The sequence below is a fragment of the Pithys albifrons genome, chromosome 19, assembly GCF_047495875.1.
Source record: "Pithys albifrons albifrons isolate INPA30051 chromosome 19, PitAlb_v1, whole genome shotgun sequence".
Lineage (NCBI taxonomy): Eukaryota > Metazoa > Chordata > Aves > Passeriformes > Thamnophilidae > Pithys > Pithys albifrons.
Window position 1 is genome coordinate 6,297,400 of NC_092476.1, and position 20,300 is coordinate 6,317,699.

General features: G+C 51.0%; 4 protein-coding genes across 4 annotated transcripts; 2 read left to right on the forward strand and 2 right to left on the reverse strand.

The window, feature by feature from the left end:
• The first annotated feature begins 359 nt into the window (after positions 1–359).
• Positions 360–4,697, forward strand: LRRC59 (leucine rich repeat containing 59). The gene is made up of 7 exons (XM_071573742.1): positions 360–626; positions 982–1,041; positions 1,525–1,683; positions 1,989–2,093; positions 2,680–2,752; positions 3,186–3,359; positions 3,869–4,697. Exons 1-7 carry the CDS (start codon positions 522–524, stop codon positions 4,111–4,113), a joined length of 921 nt encoding a protein of 306 aa, XP_071429843.1. The 5' UTR covers positions 360–521; the 3' UTR covers positions 4,114–4,697.
• A 1,088-nt stretch (positions 4,698–5,785) lies between these two features.
• On the reverse strand, positions 5,786–10,786 carry EME1 (essential meiotic structure-specific endonuclease 1). Its single transcript, XM_071573741.1, has 8 exons — positions 10,123–10,786; positions 9,912–10,039; positions 9,637–9,729; positions 9,063–9,184; positions 8,732–8,864; positions 8,113–8,228; positions 6,927–7,116; positions 5,786–6,573 (listed from the first exon to the last, which is right to left on the reverse strand). The coding sequence occupies exons 1-8, from the start codon at positions 10,772–10,774 to the stop codon at positions 6,397–6,399; spliced, it is 1,611 nt and encodes a 536-aa protein (XP_071429842.1). The 5' UTR covers positions 10,775–10,786; the 3' UTR covers positions 5,786–6,396.
• A 150-nt stretch (positions 10,787–10,936) lies between these two features.
• MRPL27 (mitochondrial ribosomal protein L27) lies at positions 10,937–14,023 on the forward strand. The gene is made up of 4 exons (XM_071573508.1): positions 10,937–10,982; positions 12,192–12,314; positions 13,056–13,123; positions 13,595–14,023. Exons 1-4 carry the CDS (start codon positions 10,961–10,963, stop codon positions 13,799–13,801), a joined length of 420 nt encoding a protein of 139 aa, XP_071429609.1. The 5' UTR covers positions 10,937–10,960; the 3' UTR covers positions 13,802–14,023.
• Positions 14,024–14,497: 474 nt separating this feature from the next.
• On the reverse strand, positions 14,498–20,239 carry LOC139680665 (uncharacterized). The gene is made up of 5 exons (XM_071573507.1): positions 20,124–20,239; positions 19,414–19,535; positions 17,489–17,587; positions 16,910–17,074; positions 14,498–15,521 (listed from the first exon to the last, which is right to left on the reverse strand). Exons 1-5 carry the CDS (start codon positions 20,209–20,211, stop codon positions 15,375–15,377), a joined length of 621 nt encoding a protein of 206 aa, XP_071429608.1. The 5' UTR covers positions 20,212–20,239; the 3' UTR covers positions 14,498–15,374.
• Between the last annotated feature and the right edge of the window lie 61 nt (positions 20,240–20,300).

A 20,300-nucleotide genomic window follows, 5' to 3' on the forward strand; every position in this document is an offset into this window, starting at 1 on the left:
TGTGAAATGCCCTTGTGGCCCATAAATTCTGCATTCTTTGTGTCCACTCTCAGAGGTACATCCTTCTTCCCAAACTTGTTTAACTGTCCGCTAGATCTGAGATCACTGAAACATGCCAAGCCCTAAACCTTAACAAGGCAACAAGTAATTTATCTTTCCAACACCTGGACATCACTTAGAACCTGTGAGCTGCTGCTTCACGGATTCAGTCTCCTTTCTCGTGGATTAGGCTTGAAAGCACGCAGAGATCAAACACTAGGGAACATCTCTGATTTAGGGAAATGTTCAGATATCCCCGTTTCGCGGTGGGCGGTGCGGCCCCGCTCCGGGCCGGCAGCGGGCGCGCTCGGACCCACGGCGGGGACTGGCGGGGCCCGCGCGGACGTGGCCGCGGAAGTGGCTGGCGGGGCCGGGCCGTGCCACGCCGGGACGGGACGGGCTGAGCCGTGCCGGGCTGAACCGAGCCGTGCAGCCCCCACCGTTCCGAACCGCATCCCCTGCTGGCGGCTGCCGGCGGAGCCATGTCGCGGGGCGGCGGGAAGGGGCTGAGCCTAAAGGACAAGCTGGACGGGAACGAGCTGGACCTGAGCCTCTGCGACCTCAACGAGGTGCCGGTCCGGGAGCTGGTGAGTCCCTGACTCGGCGGGGATAGGTGTCGGCTTGGTCCCCGGGAAGGGGCAGCGCAGGGGAGCCTGATGTGTTCAGGATGTTGTGACCTGGCCTGCAGATATTTAAAGCGACGGGGAGGGGGGGTCCGTGTTCTGCCTGCCCGGCAGCCGCTGCTCAGTCAGCCGCTCTATCCCGGGATAAGAACTGCCTTTGGACCCAGAGACCGATCCGGAGATGACGTGACCTCGGAGCAGCCGCGGGGGATGGACAGACTGAAGCGGGAGAAACTGCAGAGGCCGAAGCAGAACTAGCGGGTGTCAGAGGGGCTCGGGCGAACCTCCGTGTTCATTTAGTGCTTTGTTTCTCTTTCAGGCCGCTCTTCCAAAAGCTACTGTCTTGGATTTGTCCTGTAACAACCTCATTTCCTTGCCGGTAAGGTGCTAGAAAGCCTTCGTGGGGATGAGTGTGCTGGGAAATATTTTGAAAAAGTAGTGCTTCTTCAGAGGCTCACCATGTTTGGAGCTGGTGCTTTCCTCATCCTGGAGTGGCTGAATGACTCCGTTGTCAGTGATTGGGTCAGTGCTGTTGGTGGGTTTGGCTGAGGCAGGAGAGAGAAAAGGGTTGCACTGTGTGAAGATTGCAGTATCTTTCTGCCAGAGCATCCCCAGGTGAATACAGACCAGTTTCATCAGCAGTGGAGACTCAAGTTTGTTCCTGTCATATTGCCATACGTCACCTTGCCAGGCTGTCATATCTGTCCCGCTGTGTCCCACCTCAGAGAGTGATTTTCCTCCATCACAGTCCTGTAATAAGTTAGGAGTTTGTGGCTGGTGAAGGCTGTCTTCACATACTCCCTGCAGAGGTTCCTCCATAAAGGTGCTGACCAGCTTTCTCTGGGTTTTGTTTGGATTTTAGTCAGACTTCTGCAGTTTGATGCATCTGGTGAAACTGGACTTGAGTAAAAATCGGCTTCAACAGCTGCCCTTGGACTTTGGCCGCCTGGTCAATCTGCAGCACCTGGACCTCCTGAACAACCGTTTAGTCACCCTGCCAGTCAGCTTTGCACAGCTCAAGGTAAAACTGTTTGCTGGGCAGTTACGTAAAGCTTTGGGATGCAGCCCAGGGTCTTGTGATCCTGCTCAAGTTGATTTCTCTGGTAAAGCATCCATCCTGCTGACTACCCATTCCAAAATTCAGCTGGCTCTGCACCACAGCTCAGTGAAAATTCTCTCAATCTATTGAAAACATCTCTGCTTGTCTTCTGTACCTGTTTCATTCATGCAAAAACTAAGCAGTGCTTTACTTCTGTTTTGGAGCTCTTAAATAATTGCAGGACTGCTGTACTCTTACACCCTCCCCTTTGTCATGCCTTTCTGCAGAACCTGAAGTGGCTGGATCTGAAGGACAATCCCCTGGATCCTGTCCTGGCTAAAGTGGCAGGAGACTGTCTGGATGAGAAGCAGTGTAAGCAGGCTGCTGTCAAGGTAAGGAATCTGCTTTTATTCTCTTTTTTTCCTTTCATGACTTTATCGGTGGTGTTTCTTCTGCTTTTTGCTTAGCAAGCTGGGCAGCTCCTGCAGCAGCTTGAAGTTTCTTCAGGCAGTGAGGTGCAGGTTCACTGCACTGACTCTGCTGCTGCTGTGCCTGTGGAGAACAAACACCTGGCTGAGGGAGATTCTCCTCCATTAGTGGAGTTAGGAGATGATTAAACACTGGTTAACAAGAAAGTAGAGGCATAATCAGGCATTATAATCCATGCCTAGGCTTACTGTACAAAAACCTCTGGAGAAGTCCTGGCAAACTGGGCTCACATAAACAGAAATGCTCTGTGATGCTCTGTATCGGTGAGCACCAGTTCATCGCATTTAACGTGAAGATCTGTTTCCTAATGGCAAAGACTCACACGGGAGGGTCCGAGAGCCTTTCTCCTCAGAGCCATAGGGGTAGGTCAGAGTTGGGGGTGAGGCCCAGCTAAAACCATCCTCAGCCACAATCCAGCTATTCTGTTCTTAACTGACTGTGCCACGAGCCTTCTGCACAGCTCTCAGGTTGTTTTCTTGGACCTTGAAGGTACTGCAGCACATGAAAGCGATCCAGTCCGAGCAGGATCGACAACGGCAACAGAAACTCCAAGCAGAGCGAGGTAGGCACAGAATCCCCATGTGCTGTCTGCACAGACATACCTGAAATCCATCTAACAAATTGCCATCCAACAAATACTTGTAGCCATTCAAATCCTGAGGACCCAGGGAGTAGCAGGGTAGAAGGGATGAAGGGAGAAAGATAGCAGGGGGGTAACTATGTGGTTTCTTGCCTGAATAATAGTTAGGTCTTCTAGATGGAATGTGCTGTAGGGTTACCTATAAAAATATGGGAAAAAAAAGCATGGGATTTATTTTGAGGGAAGTCTAATTCTGAGGGAGCAAAATGCAAAGTATGTAATACTAAATAAAACGATAAAAAAGGGGACAGTTATTTGTTTCTTCATTCCAACTGGGATCAGCTGAGCAGGTAATAAGGAAGATGGCAATGACAACCCTTTACATAAAAGGGAAAATCTTCCTGTTAATCCCCAGAAATGGAGAAGAAGCGTGAAGCAGAACAGCGAGCAAAGGAGGCTCAAGAGAGGGAACTGCGGAAGCGAGAGAAGGCAGAGGAAAAGGAACGCAGAAGGCGAGAATATGATGCTCAGAAAGCTGCAAAACAGGAGATGGAAAAGAAAACTAAAAAAGAAACAGTACAGACCCGAAGTAAGTAGTATCCATTTTGGGTGGGATTTCATCTTCATCAGGCTTTCATGCTGTCAGAATTGCTTTCAGGTAGCCCAGGTACTGGAATATGGTGGGACTGGAGGGGAGGCAACCTCTAGGAGTTCTGATATGCTCTGCTGCTGTGCCCTTTTCCCCTTGCCTGTGTTCCCATGAACTGTGGAGCTACAAGTTTCAGGAAATTCTCCAGGTCTTCCTAATGAGAACTTCACTCATTTCAGGTGTACTGAAGTACAGATCTTGTGCAACACAGAGATGCTTTACACCCTCTTCACTGCTACCCATGAAACTAAATCTGAAACTTTTCATTGTAAAGAGTTAAATCCTGCACAGCTACTTACCTATGGGAGCCAAGCAATGAAAATTCATGACAAAAGCCAACTGCAGCAGAGGCTAAAGCATCTTGCCCGAACAGTTGGTTTCTGAACACAGACTGTTAAAGATGTTTTATTAATTCCTCACATTCTGTCCTGTACATGTTCTCATTACAGAGCCTGCCTCCAGCTCTCGTCCCCCTCAGCCCCCCCGGCACAAGCCCTCGTGGTCACGGTCGGTGCTGAGAGTCCTGCTCTTCGTACTGTTCTGCATCCTCTGTACTCTGGCTGCCTGCAAGCTGACAGAGCTGCAGCGTCAACCCCTGTGTGTCAGCGTGAACACCCTCTACGAGGACGTGGTGGCTGCTCTGCAGAACCACAAAACCCTGCAAAACATGCTACAGCACAACTCACAGCAGTGATTGTCCTGGATGGGCACTTGCTTTGTCAGCATCTCCTTCCACCATCTACGCAGCCAGAATTCCTATGGAATTGTGTTCTGATGAAACTGCTTTGAACCAGTTAGCATTGGTTTGCTGGTCCACTCCACAGAGCAGCATTATTGTTCAGATCATCTTTGCTGTGCATGTTTTGCAGTTGGCCTGTACCTCCCATTTTTTGCGCACGTTAAACCTAAACTTGTTACCACTTCTTACCTCCAAGTGGTGTTCACCAAGATTGTGAGGCACAGGAAGCTGTCAGTCTATAGGAGTGGGAAAAACCAGCCCTCGCCTTGCCTGGGTAGCTGTAGCTCTGAGCTGGAGGTGGAAGGTTTTTAATACATATCCATTCCTTGCTCTCATTTCTGTTTGTGCTAAAATTGGTGGTATGGCTGTATGGGAATAATACACTAAGGCCCACTCCAGGACCAATTACAGGCGTACAGGCTGTGCATCCATATGTTGGAGCGAAGAGGCTGATGTGCTATTGAAAGGAGCTGAAAATTTTCAATACAACAGTTTTCACAGCAATTTGTCTGAAGTGGATGTTTATGTCGTTAACGCGGTTTTAGTTTTAATTAGGTCTTTTAGAAACAGCCTCAAATGATTTCAGAGTATGTAGGGGAATGATTCCTGCCTGCTGCAGTCACAGCAGCAGCACTGGGTGGCACTGTGGGAGCACTGCTGGCAGAAAAGGGACTAGGGGAAGCCCAGGAAGTTTGGCAGTTTGCACCTAAAGAAGAAAACTTGCCTCTGCAAAGTCCTATTAATCATTTATGATTTCCCTAGAAAATACTTAAAATTAACTCATTTCAAATTTTCCATATAAAAACACGAAACAGAAGTTTGTCCTATCCTTAGGGTCTTTGTGAGTACTAAAATGAAGTAAAGTTCAGGTTTCAGAGAGTATCTGTGCTACACACTTCACTGAGACACCCTACACTGGTCCCCAGACTCGCTCCCTCTTCTCATACCTGGGATAATCACAGCCAAGAGCAGTGCCATGTGGAAATCATCCACAGCAGTTCACACCAAGGTCACCATCGAAGCATTAAACCTTCACCTTTTTGTAACCTGATGATAAGGCTGTGGTTCCCTGAGTATCACACAGGAGAGAGCAGCAGCATGAGTATCAGATAAAAGGCAGGATGGGCTGTCTCTGCCTTACCAGGGTGTATGTTTTCAAAGCTTCCTTCAAACAGCTATAAGCTTTGCTTTTGGTGTCTAATTCATCCCATTTTTTAAAAGATCCTTGCTCCCTATGCAGAAACGTTCAGGAAAATGACCAACAATATCCAAAGCAACATCTCCTCCCTGCAGCCTTTCCTGCCAACGGCTGGGAGGGCTCAGCTGTGCCACCCAGGCAAGTGCTGCATAGGTTGGCAAATGCTGGACTAATATTTATTGATTCAGGTCAGCAGTGCTGCTGGCCAGGCCAGGGCTCTTGCAGGTGGGGATTTTTCCACTAGAGGCAGCACAATTCCAAAGAGTTAACTTCCACACATTGGATGCAGTTTAATTCTCTCAGCACTCATCTCGGTAAGTGCTGCTGTCACAAAAGCCCTCAACTGTCCTTGTGTGCACACAAATGCTGATGGCTGCGTGGACAGGCCATGTTCCCCAATCTAATTAAAAGGAAGCTTTTTCTGCCAACTGTTTAGACCTCATAATTCCAGCGCATATAATCAGATTTCAAGACCCTCTCTAGATTAGGCCGTCTGGAGACTGAATCAGGGCAGTCTAAATTTATATCTGAAAATTAGTCTTACTCATTCCCATCTGCCACAGCGGAACAGAGAGTCTGTTTCATGAGGTAAAGTTCTTCCACCTCACTAGAGTAGGTGCTGGTGGAGGCAGCACTGTGTTGCTTCAGCATCAAGATTTGTCCCAGAGGAGGGAGAAGATAACTCCTTGCAGTTCAGGAGAGCAAGAGGAAGCATTCCTTTCAACAGAGGACATACTTGTCTATATTCAAGACAACATGTTAAGAAGCAAAGATTCAACAATTATTTGTTTTATAGAAAGGCAAATAAAAGAACGTCAGTACTATGAACTGTGTGAAACTCATGCCCTTAGGGAAGATGTTCACCATCTTTCTTGTGTAAACTCCAGCCATTCACCAACTTTATCCAACTTTTTTCCAGCTACAATAAAGTCTAAATGTGCTTTAAGTCTTTAAATGAGGATCAATGACTTATCTAAGCCCTTCTTCACAGAAGAAAACTGAACAGTTCAGCCAAACAGTAAACCCCTTATTCCCTGGAGCTACCCAGTGAAATCCAAACAGAGGTCAGGATTGTGGGAAGTCATCTGGAGATGGATGCGTCGGGACAGCTCTGGCCCGATCCGCCGGGAGGTGGCTGTCACACCCTCACCACGGTGCACGGGGATATTGGCCAGCATGTTCTGCCGCTCCTGGTCCGAGGAGCATTTGCCATATGCCTAAAAGCAACACATAGGAACAACACTATCATCCACTTGCATCCATTGCTCAAAGAAACATCAAAGCTATGCACCTGTGACTGCTCTGCCCTTCCACAATGTCTGCTCATTTTTCACCTGGTTCCCCCTGGCCCCATTAGTGACCTTGGAGGACAGAACCAATGCTGCTCGCTCAGTGGTCTGCTCTGAGAAGCCAAAGCAGTGGATGCCAAGGAATCAGTTCCTTCACTACCTTAGTGAACAGGTCATGAGAATCACTGTGTCTAATTCAATGCCAGTTGAATGATTTCTTCCACCCCTTATGTTAGCTGGGTGCCTGAGCACAGCGCTGGGTGTTCCTGAGGGATCCTCACCTGGATCAGAAGCTGAGGAGAAGGGTAGGCAGACACGATGGCCTCAGCCATCTCAGGGCTGACCCGGTTAAATTGCTGTATCTGCCTCTTCCAAACTTTCAAGAGACCCTTTCCAGAATGATCCACCTTCACCCCTCCACACCAACTCTTCTCCAAGTAGAAAGGGAACCCAGTCTGTTCTCGCTCTCGCCTAGGGAGAACAAGGAATGAGGAAGCAAATGAGACAATTAAGAAAATCCTGTCCCTGTGCCTGCTGTCACAGAGCCAGAGCACTGTCCTTCACTCATGCTGTTAGAGACACTGCTGGCATCAAAAGAAATGCTAACAATTTGACTCTGTTCTCTTTACATGCATTACCAATTTCTTTGTTTTAAGACCCAGATTGCTACTGAAAAAAAGGCAATCCTGTACTCGGCAGCAATCCTGACACAACCCAACACACAAAGTGGTAAACGAGAATTCACTTTCTGGCTGTCAACCATAATAACACTTTGACGTATCATTTTAACAACATCTCATCTCTTTGTATTGCTGACATGGAAAATCCAGCAGCTGCCGGGACAGGAATGCCAGGATTCTGTGAGACAGCACGAGGTGGCTTTCTTAGCTATCACTGTGCAACCACTGAACAGCAAAGTGGTTCATTCTCAGGCACGTCTCTCTTGGCTATGCACTGAAGAAGAAAAGCTGGCACTGTAAGAGCCCAACCCTATTTACATTCCCTTCCCACTCCAAAAATCTGACTGAGAACAAGAGCTTTACTTCATATCAAGACTCCAGTGTGAAACCTGAGGGTGTCAAGACACTGGAACAAATTGCCCAGAGAAGCTGTGAATGTCCCATCCCTGGAGCTGTTCAAGGCCAGGCTGGATGGAGCTCTGAGCAACCTGGTCTAGTGGAAGGTGTCCCTGCCCATGGCAGGGGATTGGACTAGATGATTTTCAAGGTCCCTTCCAACCCAAACCAGTCTGCAATTCTGTGAAACGAGGGTCTGTTCTCACCTCTCCAAGGGCAGAACATCAGTTTCAAGAACAAGTCCTGTGTTGAAGGAGCTGCATTAGCAGCTATTTTGTGAAGCCTTCCCCTTTACAAACCACAATACACTGTGGTGTACCTGCTATTCCCTCCCAGTAACTGGAAGTGCAGCCTCTCCAAATGTAGGACAAAACCTCTTCTGATTACTCACTTGAATGGTGCCTCAGCCACAGCTTTCGTGAACATGGTGGCATATTCCCCAAGCTCCTCACAGCTCTCAAAAAAGCTGACCTGGACTTGTGTGCATAGCTGCAGATCCACCAGGGCCTGTATCAACATTGGAAACAACACATGGGACAATCAGTCTTGTCACATCAAACCCTACTTTCATCTGAAACAGAAAAGCGCCATAAAGATCTTGCTGTAGGACAACATCTGCTGTCTCCCCATTTTAGAAACAGTCAGTTTATGGCACTGAAGTTCTGAGGGGCAGTCTGTCTCCTGCCAGGCAGTATCAGTTCAGTGTCCTCTGAGCTGCTGCAGCTCCCCCATGGCACACTTGCTTCTCACAGGCCACCACTGATGGGCTTTGCCAATAGGCCATGAAGGGTGAGAGGTGCTGAGAGTGACATCAGAATCCAGGTGAATGAGACACTTCAGTCTGTGTGAGAGTGGGTACGTGACAGCAGTGGGGAACTGACCCCCAAGAGCTCTGTCCACAGACAGATGGACTAACGAAGGCTGCACCCTCCTGTCCAACAAAGTGTGTGACTGCGTTCAAACACTGTCAGACAACAGATGGTGGCTGCATAACTTTTAAAGGTACTCACTTCTTCCACATCCATTCTGGTTAACTCCAGGCCAGAATCCTCAGCTTCCTTTTTCCTCCGTTTTCTCTGTCTCTCTTCATTCCCACTTGCTGCTGCCCGTCGCAGTCTCCGTTTTGTCTGAACTCCAAGGGACCTACACAGAGTAAAGTCAGACCAGGGTGAGAGGCTGGATGGGCCTTTGCTTCTCTTTCTGTCTAACAAATAGTGGAGCAGTTCTGGGTGGGAATACCTCTTATACTCCAGTCTTTGCTAGAAGGAATTAATGTAAACATTTATGGCATTTTTCAAGGCAGAGAAAACATAGAAATGTTTGGAGGGAAAGAAGTTTAACCTGAAATGATTTTCTACTCCAACTACTGCCAGGGCCAGAATTCTGCCAGGGAGTTTCTCCATCACATGAGCTACGTAGCCCTGCAGGGTCTCCTCCTGCCCTTCTGTACAGCTGTCAGCCTTCTGCAGAGATCAGTGGAAAAAAAAAAAGGAGTTAAACCCTTCTGAGGAACACATGAAAGCACAGCAAACTATGGCTCTTCTTCTGGGTCTACAGATGAGTCTGTTCACACTTGCTCTTCAGGGCAAGCACAAAATACCTGACCCCATGTAAAGTTACAGCAGAAAGAAATAAAAAATAATCCCACTTGATGGAACAGTGTTAGGTCTTCAGGAATGTGTGAAAAATTTTAACTAGGAAAAAAAGTTTGTCAGAACTTTACGTTATACAACCCATTGGTTTTGATCCATTAATGGCTTCTAAACCCAGATTTCTGTTTTACTGAAACCCTACATTCATCCCACACCTAAAGTTTCATCCCACACTGAAACATTCCTGCCACAAAGAGGGATGACAAAATACCAGTTTTGCATCAAGTCATGTACAGGAGCACAAAAGTCATAAGCACTCTCACTTGTTTGTAGCTGTGAGCCATGGACAAAAACTCCCCCAAGCCAAGCAGAACCAGCACATTTGGTTCCTCTGTCCATTCATCTCCTCCTCCCATCTGTTCAGATAAGAAAACAAACAGTCAGGCCAACAGTCTGCTTAGAATTCACTCAGACTCCCACTCAGAGCTCTGAGCAGGGAGATTAGGGGGTGTTTACTTGGGTTGCTAAATACAGTTAAAAATGACTGCAAATAGCAGAGGAAGAAAAAGGCAAGAACAGCAAGATTTTGCTTGCACACCTGAGATGACACAGTCTTTCTCCTCCACGTGATGCTGCAGGGAACAGCCTGACTCTCAACCACACAGGAATAATTGGCAGCCCGCAAAGCACTAAGGATCTGCTCACCACCTTCCACCTGTAAGAGCACTGAAATCGATGCATGGGTAAGGGCTACACAAAGAGGTGACAACAGTCAGCACAAGGCAGGTGCAGGTTGTGAGGACAACTACCTGGATCTAGCAAAACTGTTATGTATTTCTGGCACTCTCCTGGCCGCTGAGCTTTCAGCACCTTGGCAAGGGCTCTCTTCCTCTCTTTCTCCTCCTCCTGCTGCCTCCTCTTTGCTTCTCGTTCCTTCCTCCTCTGCCACGCAGCCTGGCAGATTGCCTCCCTTTCCTTCAGACCACACTGTCGCTTCTTGGGAGGGAGGGGCTTTTCTGGGTTTGCTCTGCTTGCCAGGGGGCCACCAATCTGGTCTGAGTCGACAGGCAGCGAGGGTCTCTCAGCACTACATGTGCCATTTTCACTGCCACAAGACACTCCTCCAGACGGCTCTACGTCTTCCCACAGCACTTCGCTGTCAGAAGCCATCACGTCACCACCATCACACAGCCCAGCCGCCCCTTCCACACCCCCACCTCCCACCTGGCAGGTCTCACAACCCTCTCCCCACTTCGCCTTCAGCCGGTCACGCAAAGGGGCGACCTCCACCACCTCGCAATCCATCTCCTCGCTCCCGCTGCTCACCATCCCACCCGCCTCAGGACTGGCAGACAGGGACAGCGGGCGGCTCAGCTCGCCGGTGCGCGGCGGTGGCTGGACCAGAGAGGACAAGCTGGGCAGCTCCTCATCGCTGCCGCTCTCCGATCCCAACTCCGCCATGACACTCTTTCCTCTCAGGAACACCGGCCTGAGGGGGAAGCCCGCGCAGGGCGCTGATTGGCCCGGAGGCGCGTGCGGCTGGCGGCGATTGGCTCGAACGCGCGCGGACGCGCGCGTTCGGGCCAATCGCCGCCAGCCGCACGCGCACTCGCCCCGCCCTCCCAGCGGGGAGGAGGTGCCATCAAGATGGCGGCGCTGAGGCAGCTCTGTGAGTGAGAGGGGTCGTGTCCGCCCTCTGAGGGGGTGGGAGAAAGAACATGAGGTCGAGATGGGGTTTCCTCCTCCCAGGGAGGGTCGTTTCTTCGCACCGGGGAGACGTCTCCGCCGGCAGCTCGGCGTCAGGGGTTTTGCTTTTCCCCCTCCCGGGAGCTGTGGTGGAATGCGAGTGTCTGTGTATGTGAAAGTGTAGGTGTAGTTCGTCTTTGCGTAGTTGGTTTACTGAATTGGTAAATTAGTCTCTTGAAATTGATGTGGGTTTGTGGAGCAGTTATCTTTTTCTCAACAGTGTTTCATAGAATCGTGGGCAGGTTTGGGTTTGAAGGGATCTGAAGGATCATCTCGTTACACCCCCTTGCCCATGAGCAGGGACATTTTTCCACTATCCCGGTTGCTCCAAGCCCTGTCCAACGTGACCTTGGACACTTCCAGGGATGAGGCAGCCACAACTTCTCTGGGCAACCTGTGCCAGGGCCTGCCCACCCTCACAGGGAGGAGTTTCTTCCAACACCCCACCTAACTCTGACCTGTGTCAGTTTGAAGCCATTCCCCCTTGTCCTGTCCCTGCATCTCTTGTCCCAAGTCCCTCTCCAGCTCTCTTGGAGCCCATTTAAGTACTGAAAGCGGCTCTCAGATCTCCCTGGAGCCTTCTCCAAGCTGAACACCCCCATCTCTCCCAGCCTGTCTCCAGAGCAGAGGAGCTCCAGCCCTTGGAGCATCTCCATGGCCTCTTCTGGACTACCACTGGTTATATGCTTATATATTGTCCTGAATTGGAGCCTGCTTATTTGTAAGATTTCAGGATATAACTGTGTGAGTAAATGCCATTTGGTCAAAGGGGAAACCAAAACAGAGATGACAACTTGTGTTTCCTCAAAGCAATGTAAGAGCAATCCCCAACAACCAGGGACATCTATACTGCATTTTACAAGAAAGAAACAGGAATTTGTGCATGTCCTTTAACGCCATTGATGAATTTTATTCATCCCTGGGCAGCAGCAGCACTTGAGATGTGGCCTCTTTGCATGGGACTTTAGCCACAGTGGCTTGAATTATCTTGGAAGTATTTTTTTTTCCCACAGGGCTTTTCTTTTGCTTTTAGTTTTAAAGCCTATCTTAACTGATGCCCTTTACATCTGACAAAAGAAATTATGTGTAATAGTTTTTCCAGCTGATGTTGTGGTTCTTTCTCCAAACCTAGTTCTAACCACTCCCCAGACAAGCCTGGTTGCTGTCAGATGGGCTTCTAAGAAAACTGGGGGCAGCTCAAAAAACCTGGGTGGCCGCAGCCCTGGGAAACGCTACGGATTTAAAAAAATAGAAGGTAGGTCTGAGTACCTGCTGGGTCCTATTTGCATTTCACTGGGTTCTTCACAGCTTCCCCCCTGGTACGTGTCAGTTGTTAGTGTTTCTGGAGGAGGTGGGCAGGGCATTTTCCAGGAGAAAGGAAAGGGGAGGATCAGTGAAACCTCAGTGATCAAGGGTCGCCGGTGGGAGGGCAGGATGAGTCAGCCTCCCACCCCAGGAGCCCCGCCGGCCACCAGCCAAAATTGCCTACAGAAAATGTACTTTGGTTCTGCCTTTGCCTCTCTGGAGCACCCGGAGGGAGGGAGGGAACGCTGTGGGACACCTCATAACTGCACTGCACTTTCCCCCCACGCTGGGTGGAAAAACTGAGTATTTCCAGTGTTTACAAAGGAGAGAATTACAAGGCTTAGCAGAAGCCAAAGTACAGATTCTTGCAGCTGAGTGCTTAATAATTATTAGCTTTGCTGATGGAAACATATCAATGTAAAGGTAGTAAAACAACTGCCTTCAGCAACCAGAAAGTGCCTTGTACCCCAGATGCAGTCTTTTCAGACTTGACTGTTTGCCATGGTCTATCAGCTGCCCTTCATTTCCTGCTAACAGCATTTTTGTTAAGATGCTTTTAGCATTTAAAGTAATTTTTCCTAAGAAAACGCCCACAGAAAGCTGTGATTTGTAAGTCCTAGAACACCATTTGTGTTCTGCCAGGGCTTTGGGGAGCTGTTTCTCTGCACTCTGACCCGTCACTCTCTTGCAGGTGCATTTGTCCACGCAGGCAACATTTTGGCTACACAGCGACTGATCCGCTGGCACCCCGGCGCTCACGTAAGGCCTCTTCTCTCTCTTCCTGGGTTCTCAGAGAACAGCAGCCCACCAGAGTCCCACACCCACTGCCTCCTCTCTTTCCATCTCATTCTTAATGCTCATCCCTGTGTGCTATATATCCTGACACTGGGTTTCATCACCTGGTATTTGTTAGTCACAGAGCCTGCCCAGTGGCACACAGCCTGTCTGTGGTACTCAGGGAAGGTCTGCAAGTTACGGGTATCCCAAAACACTTCTGTGACCTGACTAGGAACTTGTGCTTCAGGGTGGAACAGGTGTCTCCTCCCTCGTACTGAGCACCATTGCAGACTGATTGCTTGGAAGCAAGTTGTGTGGCTTTCTTTTATGTTAAAATACAAAGTAACAGATGCTGTTGAAGCCAGGATATCAAACGAGGCAGACCAGTGATCAGATCTGCTTTAGCTGTGGATCTCCAGCCCCTCCTTTCTAATGCTCCTCATCCTCTCCCAGGTGGGGATGGGCCGTAACAACACACTCTACGCCCTGGAGGACGGGATTGTGAGATACACCAAGGAGCCCTATGTACCCCAACCCCGCAGCCCTGAGAGCAGGGACGTGATCTGCCGCCTGCCCAAAGGAGCAATCCTTTATAAAACCTTTATCAGTGTCATCCCCAACACAGAGGTAGGAAGCTTCAAACTGGTCACCATGCTGTGAGCCTCCTGGGTCACACAGGCACAGATGGGAAGGACAGACCACGGCAGCTGAACTGGAATCTGAGGACAAGAGTATTCTATCTCTGAAGATACTGATTTAGGATGTGGTTTTGCTCCTAAAGCACACGTGGTTGGTGTTCAGGCACTGTGATCACCTGCTGGCATTTTTAAGAGTGTTTAATAAATGCTGTGGGGCAGCTGAAGGTCTTGGCTGATCATGGAATGTGTTCCCATGTTCATTCAGTATCTGGACAACCTGTTCTGTTGTGCCACTGGATGCGTTCCCTCTACAATCACTGTTATGTCAGTACTCATCCCCCTCATAATTCCCTCTATTTTTACACAGTCATTACTGTTCTGTTTGTACCTTAATTTGCAATACTGCAGAACAGATCCTTTTTCACATGCACCTAATGCTGTGTTCCAGGAAGCTGGATTCTTCCCTCTGTCTCATTGATTAACTCATATATCTGAATGTTCCATTCATTGGCCACATGAGGCAAGTTCACAGGCATAACTCTAACTCATGACTAAGTTGAGGGGGCCTGGTAAGATGCCGAAGTCTGGGCTGATATTTGAAGCTCAGCAGCTGGAGGTGTATCATAAAGCCATAACCCAGGAGACTAATCCTTTTGAGTCATTATGTGACATTTTTGAGCTTCTACTGCTCAAAATAAAGGAGCCCAAATAAAATACCTTGTGGCCAAACTGATCTCATTTTATCTACAGGTTTGTAAACAATTTGAAACATTGACTTTGCAGTAGAAAACAGGTTATCAAAATTGGTGGTGTAAGGACACCAGTGTTGACGTTATTAGACAATTCTTCTGCTCTGCAGAAGACCAGGTGAACTAGGTCAGCCACACCTGTTCACCTATGCTTCACATTCTTCATGGAGACCACCAGCTGTTGTGTCCACACATCTGTCCTTTCCCAGCCTGCAAATCCATCCCATAGTTCATCTCAGTGTATTTGCATACACCAGGTGACACAACCTCCAAAGCCTCTCCAAATCCGTGTCTGAGGTCTGTACAAAACTGCTGTTGGTCACAGTGGCCCGTTGTTGCCAGAGCACACAGTGGTGCTCCAGTGTAGATCCACTAACAGTGGGGATTCCCACCTGGCAGCCAATACAGGGATACAGTAAAACACTCGATAACTAAGAAACAAGTGAAGTAGCACGACACAACCAGTGTCTGAGGTCCGATCCTTTGTAAAGCCAGCAGTGCTGCTCACTGAGGTACAATAGGCTGCTCCTGAGGAGCTGTGGCTGAGCAGACCTTCACCTTGGCTTTGCCCAGTGCAGCTCCAGCAGCTGGTCCGTCACCTTTAGTAACAGTGTTTGCCAGAGAAGAGCAAGCAGATGTCCGTCCCTGGTTGCTCCTCTCAGCGCGGTACCCGGCAGTGGCTCCCTGGTTGTCCTTGTGCTGCAGGAAGGGATGTCAGTGCTGGCTGGGTCTTGGCTGATTGTGGATCTGGGTGAAGGTTTGGCCATTCCCTGCGGAGGAGAATGGTGTCCCAGGCACTTCTGTTGCTGACAGCACGGGAAGCAGCGGCACACCGACGCCAAGGCCTTACACCGCTGTGTTTCGCTGAGTTTGGTAGCTGAGAGGGGCATGGAAGGGGTCTGGAACACCACATCTGTCCAAGGTCTCTGAGCTTGCTGCTGTTCCTGAGAAAGCTGGAGGATGCCTCAGAGCATGTTCGTAGGGAGGCGGCATCTATTGAGGGGAGAGGAAGAGCATTACAGCGGATCAGAAATAACCAGGAGATTATCCCACCTCTTCTTACAGAGCGGATGACAAGGCTGACAACCACCACCAGCCTGAAATTAAACCCCCGCAGCCCCCAGCACAGCCGGCTGTTGGCTGAGGAACACCTGCAGACGAGGGCTTAGCATCAGTCTGCAACACAGCATGACAGAAACCTGCCTCCCTCACACTTCGTGCCAGGTTCCTGCTCTTCCCAGTTCCCTTCAAGGACTTGGCACAAGGCCAGAAAAGACGACTTTTGTTAAGAGGACTGTTACTTACTTTCCTTTAACCAGGGAAGTATCACTGGGATTTACACAAGCACCTACAAACCAGGCTTTCTACCCATGTTTCGGCAGTGAGTTTCACTGCTTAGCAGCAAAGAACCTCCAGGCCTTGTCATGTTTATTGTGTCAGAGCTGGACTAGCCTTCTCCCCACAACACGTGACAGGAGTGGCCCAGGGATTGTTGTGGAAGAGCTTCCATTGCAGTTCCTCAACTACACATCTTTGAGTATTTACTCTCCTGTGCTCTCAGTGCTCTGGTTTCATAGAATCACAGAATGGTTTGGGTTAGAAGGGATCTTAAAGATCATCCGTTCCAACCCTCTGGCATAGGAAGGGACTAGAGTTAGTCTAGTCTAGACTAGATCAAGTTAGTCAGGGCAGGTATCTTCAGTTACAGCTCCAAACACTGAGTGGCAAGTGCTGACTACACCAGACTTTATGGTACAACTTTAAGAGCTCAAAATCCAGCTAAATCAGTGAATTTACAGGGATCTGCTCAGTTTCAAATGGTTTTGTTCTGCTTTAGGCAATGAGGTCTCTGTTCATGGGAGATTCTCAGGATGCTGCTGCAGGACCTACTTGACAGGTGCACTTGCTTTTCTCTGTTCTGTTGTGGGAGTGCAAATCCAAGTATCATAACAGGCAAAGCCTCCTGCTCATAAATAAGCCATAAACACTTCAAGGTAATAGTGAGAGACTTCCCAGGAGTGTCCTGCAGGGAGAAGGGAGCAAGAAGCTGTGGAAGCCTTAGAGATCCAAAAATAACATTCTCAGCTTGGACTTGTATGGAGCAGGTGATCTGAAGGGCCTGCCCTGTTCTCCTTGGGGCTCTGCCCTGCCTCCCAGCACAGGCATTTCTGCAAACACACCGGGGGGCAGATGGATCATTAACCAGCACAGATGTACTCCAAAGAAGCCTCCCGATACAGACAGACTTTGTGCTTTCCCAGCGATAAAGGCTATCAGGGAAAGGCAATCAGAGAACAGAGTCCTCCGCTACCACCAACTGCTGAAGCAAGACAGATAGGGACCAGAGCTGAGACTGCCCTGGGCAGGGAGGGGATGCTCACCTCCTGGGATGGCTCTGCCCACAGCCCAAACCTCTCCGCAATCATCTGATGGATTTCCCGCTGGCGATCTTTCTTCCTCACGCTCTCATAGCTTGGCAAGCGGGGCTGCTCCCAGGAAGGGAGCTGGTAGGTGCTGGGGGGTCCAACGCAGAAGAGCTCATCTCCCTAGAAATGCCCAGCCCAGGAGAGAAGGGTCAAGTGGGATAGTGGCTGTCTTCACGGGAAGTTCATGACCTGATGCCACTTTGAGTTACTTCAGGGCTCAAAGTTGCAAATGCCCTTCTTTCAACACCTAGAGAGGAAATCCCTTCCAAGGAGGCAATTACACCTCAACCTGCTTTGCAGGATCCCAAGCCGCCAGGGATCTACCTGGCATTTCATGCCCAAACACCTCAGGGCACTGTGGTGTCCTCTGCAGTATCCCTGCCACACATGCCCCACCTTCCCCCAAAGTTTTTACATACAGGCAGCACTTCCCAAAGTTTTGAGACAGCACCAGAAGATGCTGTTCAGCACCTTGTCCCCAGGTGAATCCTGTAACCACAGTCTTCCCAAGCCCATGAGGGCCCCTGCCATCACCTGCATGCCGGGGTTCTCGGCAGCGCTCTCCAGCCGTGAGGCTCCACGCTGGGGTCCCACCAGCCGCTGGCTGCTGCTGAAGTAGGGTGGGGGGTGGTCCTGCAATGAGGACGACATGAGCAAAGCCAAAATCCCTTGTATCTTGTCCTGGAGCTTGCACGGGACAGCCTGGGAAGAAGGACTCTGGCAGAGGAAGAGCTGCTCCCTCTTGCCCATCTGGCTCATGCAGCTCTCACTGCTGGCAACCTGTCCCTGCCTGTTTTCAACAGCGATGGCTCATGCACATCCTCCCCGGCAGCGCAGGACCCGCTCCAAGGGGCACAGCACAGGCAGAGGGACAGCCTGGGCCTCAGGCAGGGTTTCAGTGAGACTTAGCAGAACCATCTCTCTTCAGGGGACAACAAAAACCAACCCAATTATTCTGTTGGTGTAGATAAGAGCTCTGTCACATGCTCAGGGTTACAGAATTTGTAAGCCCTTATCTACCGAGGTTGTCATTTCAGGATAACACAGGGAGCAAATCTGCAGGGCAATAGCTGTGCTGTTCCTGAGCAGTCTCTCTCCAGTTAAACTGGATTCCCTGTCAAGGTGTTGAGCAACAGCAAGCATAAATCCTGCTCACAGAGAACAGCCCCTCAAGTCAGAGCCAGGACTTGAACCATGGCCATTCCTTGCTCTCACAAAACCTCATCTCTGCCAGCAGGAAACAGCCCGGAAACTCCCAGGGATGCCCATGAATGACTGATTTACTTTTCCCCTTAACAACCAAGGAACTGTTTGTCTCGGCCCTACAGCACAACTATTGAGGCTGCAGGAACACAGGGCTGAACTTTTATAATTGATAACCAAAAGCAGAACAACTGCACCTGCCTGAAAGCTGCCTGACATGCTACAACTTTTTCCAGTGGAAACACATCCTATGTAAGTTCCCTTTCTGTATACAGTTCTTTGCATCCATCTTTCCACACAGCCCTGTTTGAAACTCCCACACCAGAATCAGGCCCCAGCACAGTGCAGGCTCTGCAGCTGCAGCTCAGGGCGCAGGGAGAAGCTCTGCAGGACAGGGAGCACAGCAGCACGGCCCACTCCCAATGTGTGCCATGGGCAGGCAGTGGGGAGGAAGAAGGGAAAGGAGCAATGAATCATGGCTGCACCATCTGCAGAGCCCATGCCCCCTGTGATTTCTCCTGGGGACTCCCCAGCCTGTGCTGGATTATTAGATTTGACTTTCTCAGCACAAGTTTCTCCATCCCTTGCTAGCAAGGCTGAATGTTCCCTCTTCTCCCTGAGACTGTGGAGCGGTACCTGCAGCCCTCTCCTCAAGAGCCATCCCTCCAGCTCTGGAGGCTGAGCTTTCTCCAGGCAGTCACGACCACAAAAGCAGTGCTGGCTGCACATGCTGCTCTTTTCCCTTCAGCTTCCCCAGCTGAAAGCCAGCCCCAGGAAATTACAGATGCGAACGAAAAGGCTTTGTGTCTCACTGCTCCTTCCCCAGGAGCTGTACACAAGAGAGCCAGTCGCCGGGGATGCGAGCGGCTTTGTCTGCCTTTGCCCACAGCTTCCAGCCCCCTTCCCTGCTGGGCCCCTTCCCTGTAAAGCAGAGCCCGACCCCACAGAGGGGAGGAGGACACCTCCCTGAGCTGCGTGGGAAGCAGGGGGACCTGTTAGTGTTAGGCCTTGAAGATACAACCCTAATGGCACAGCCAGGCAGGACTGGGTGGGTGGATAGATCTCTGGGATAGAGCAGGAGCAAGGAGACAGCTCTCCTTTAGAGGTCCTCATCCATCAGCAACCCCTCAGCCAGGATGCAGGAGAGAAGCCCATCAGTGCAGCCACACAGACCCAGCACAAGGGAACAGGGGCTCGGGGGGCAGCTGGGGACTTGTAGGCAGGAGGAATAGAGGGAGGACTCAGAGGACACTCACATACTGGCTGGGGGTCTGGAACAAGCGGCAGGAGCAGAGGAACTGGCAGCACATGGGGTCTCGGTGGTACAGGAGCAGCAGTAGGATGAGGATCGCCACGATGAAGACAGATGTGGATACCGCTGGCAGGGGAAAGGAGTGGGGAGTGAGCTGGTGGCCTGACGGGCCCACGGGCCTTCTTCTGCCGCCCGCCCTCGCCCCTCGGCTGCCGCGGCACAGAGCAGTTTGGAGAAGCCCCGGAGAAGTCGGTTCTACCTGCTGCCCGCCAAAGCCCCTTTGTAACCAACATCTCTCTCTTCGTCTCCGAGACCGGGAAGAACCTGCAGAGCCGGAGTAGGGGCTCACCCCATCCCGGACCGGGGCAGCAGGGACCGGCCGCGGGCGACCCACCGAGCATCCCCCACCCGGGACTCTCGGCTCTCTCAGCACCTCGGCAGCGTGCCGGCTCGCCGGCGCTCCGGTCTCCCGGGAACCCGCGGCTCCCACCCGGCCCACGCGCTGCTCCGCGGAGCCCACCGGCACCGCCAGCCCCCAGCCCCGGGAGCCAGCGGGATCCCGGATTAGGGCCGGACGCTGCAGCGACCGCTCCCCAGACGCACCCCTCACCCCCTCACCGGCACAGCCCGGGAGGCACCGGCAATGGCCGATCCCGCCCGCCGGCCGCCCCCGCTCCGCTCCCGGCCACGCCGGAGCCCACGCCCGGCACTCACTGGCGGCGATGACGATGGCCAGGACGTTGCTGTCCATGCCCGCGCTGGCGGCCGTCGTGTGTCCCGAGCCCTCCCCGGGCTGCGCCATCCCGACCCCGCCGCCAGCAGCCCCTGCCCGCCGCCCGCGCCCCACCGGCCGCGACGGGCGGGGCGGGGCCGGGGCGGGGTCGGGGCGGG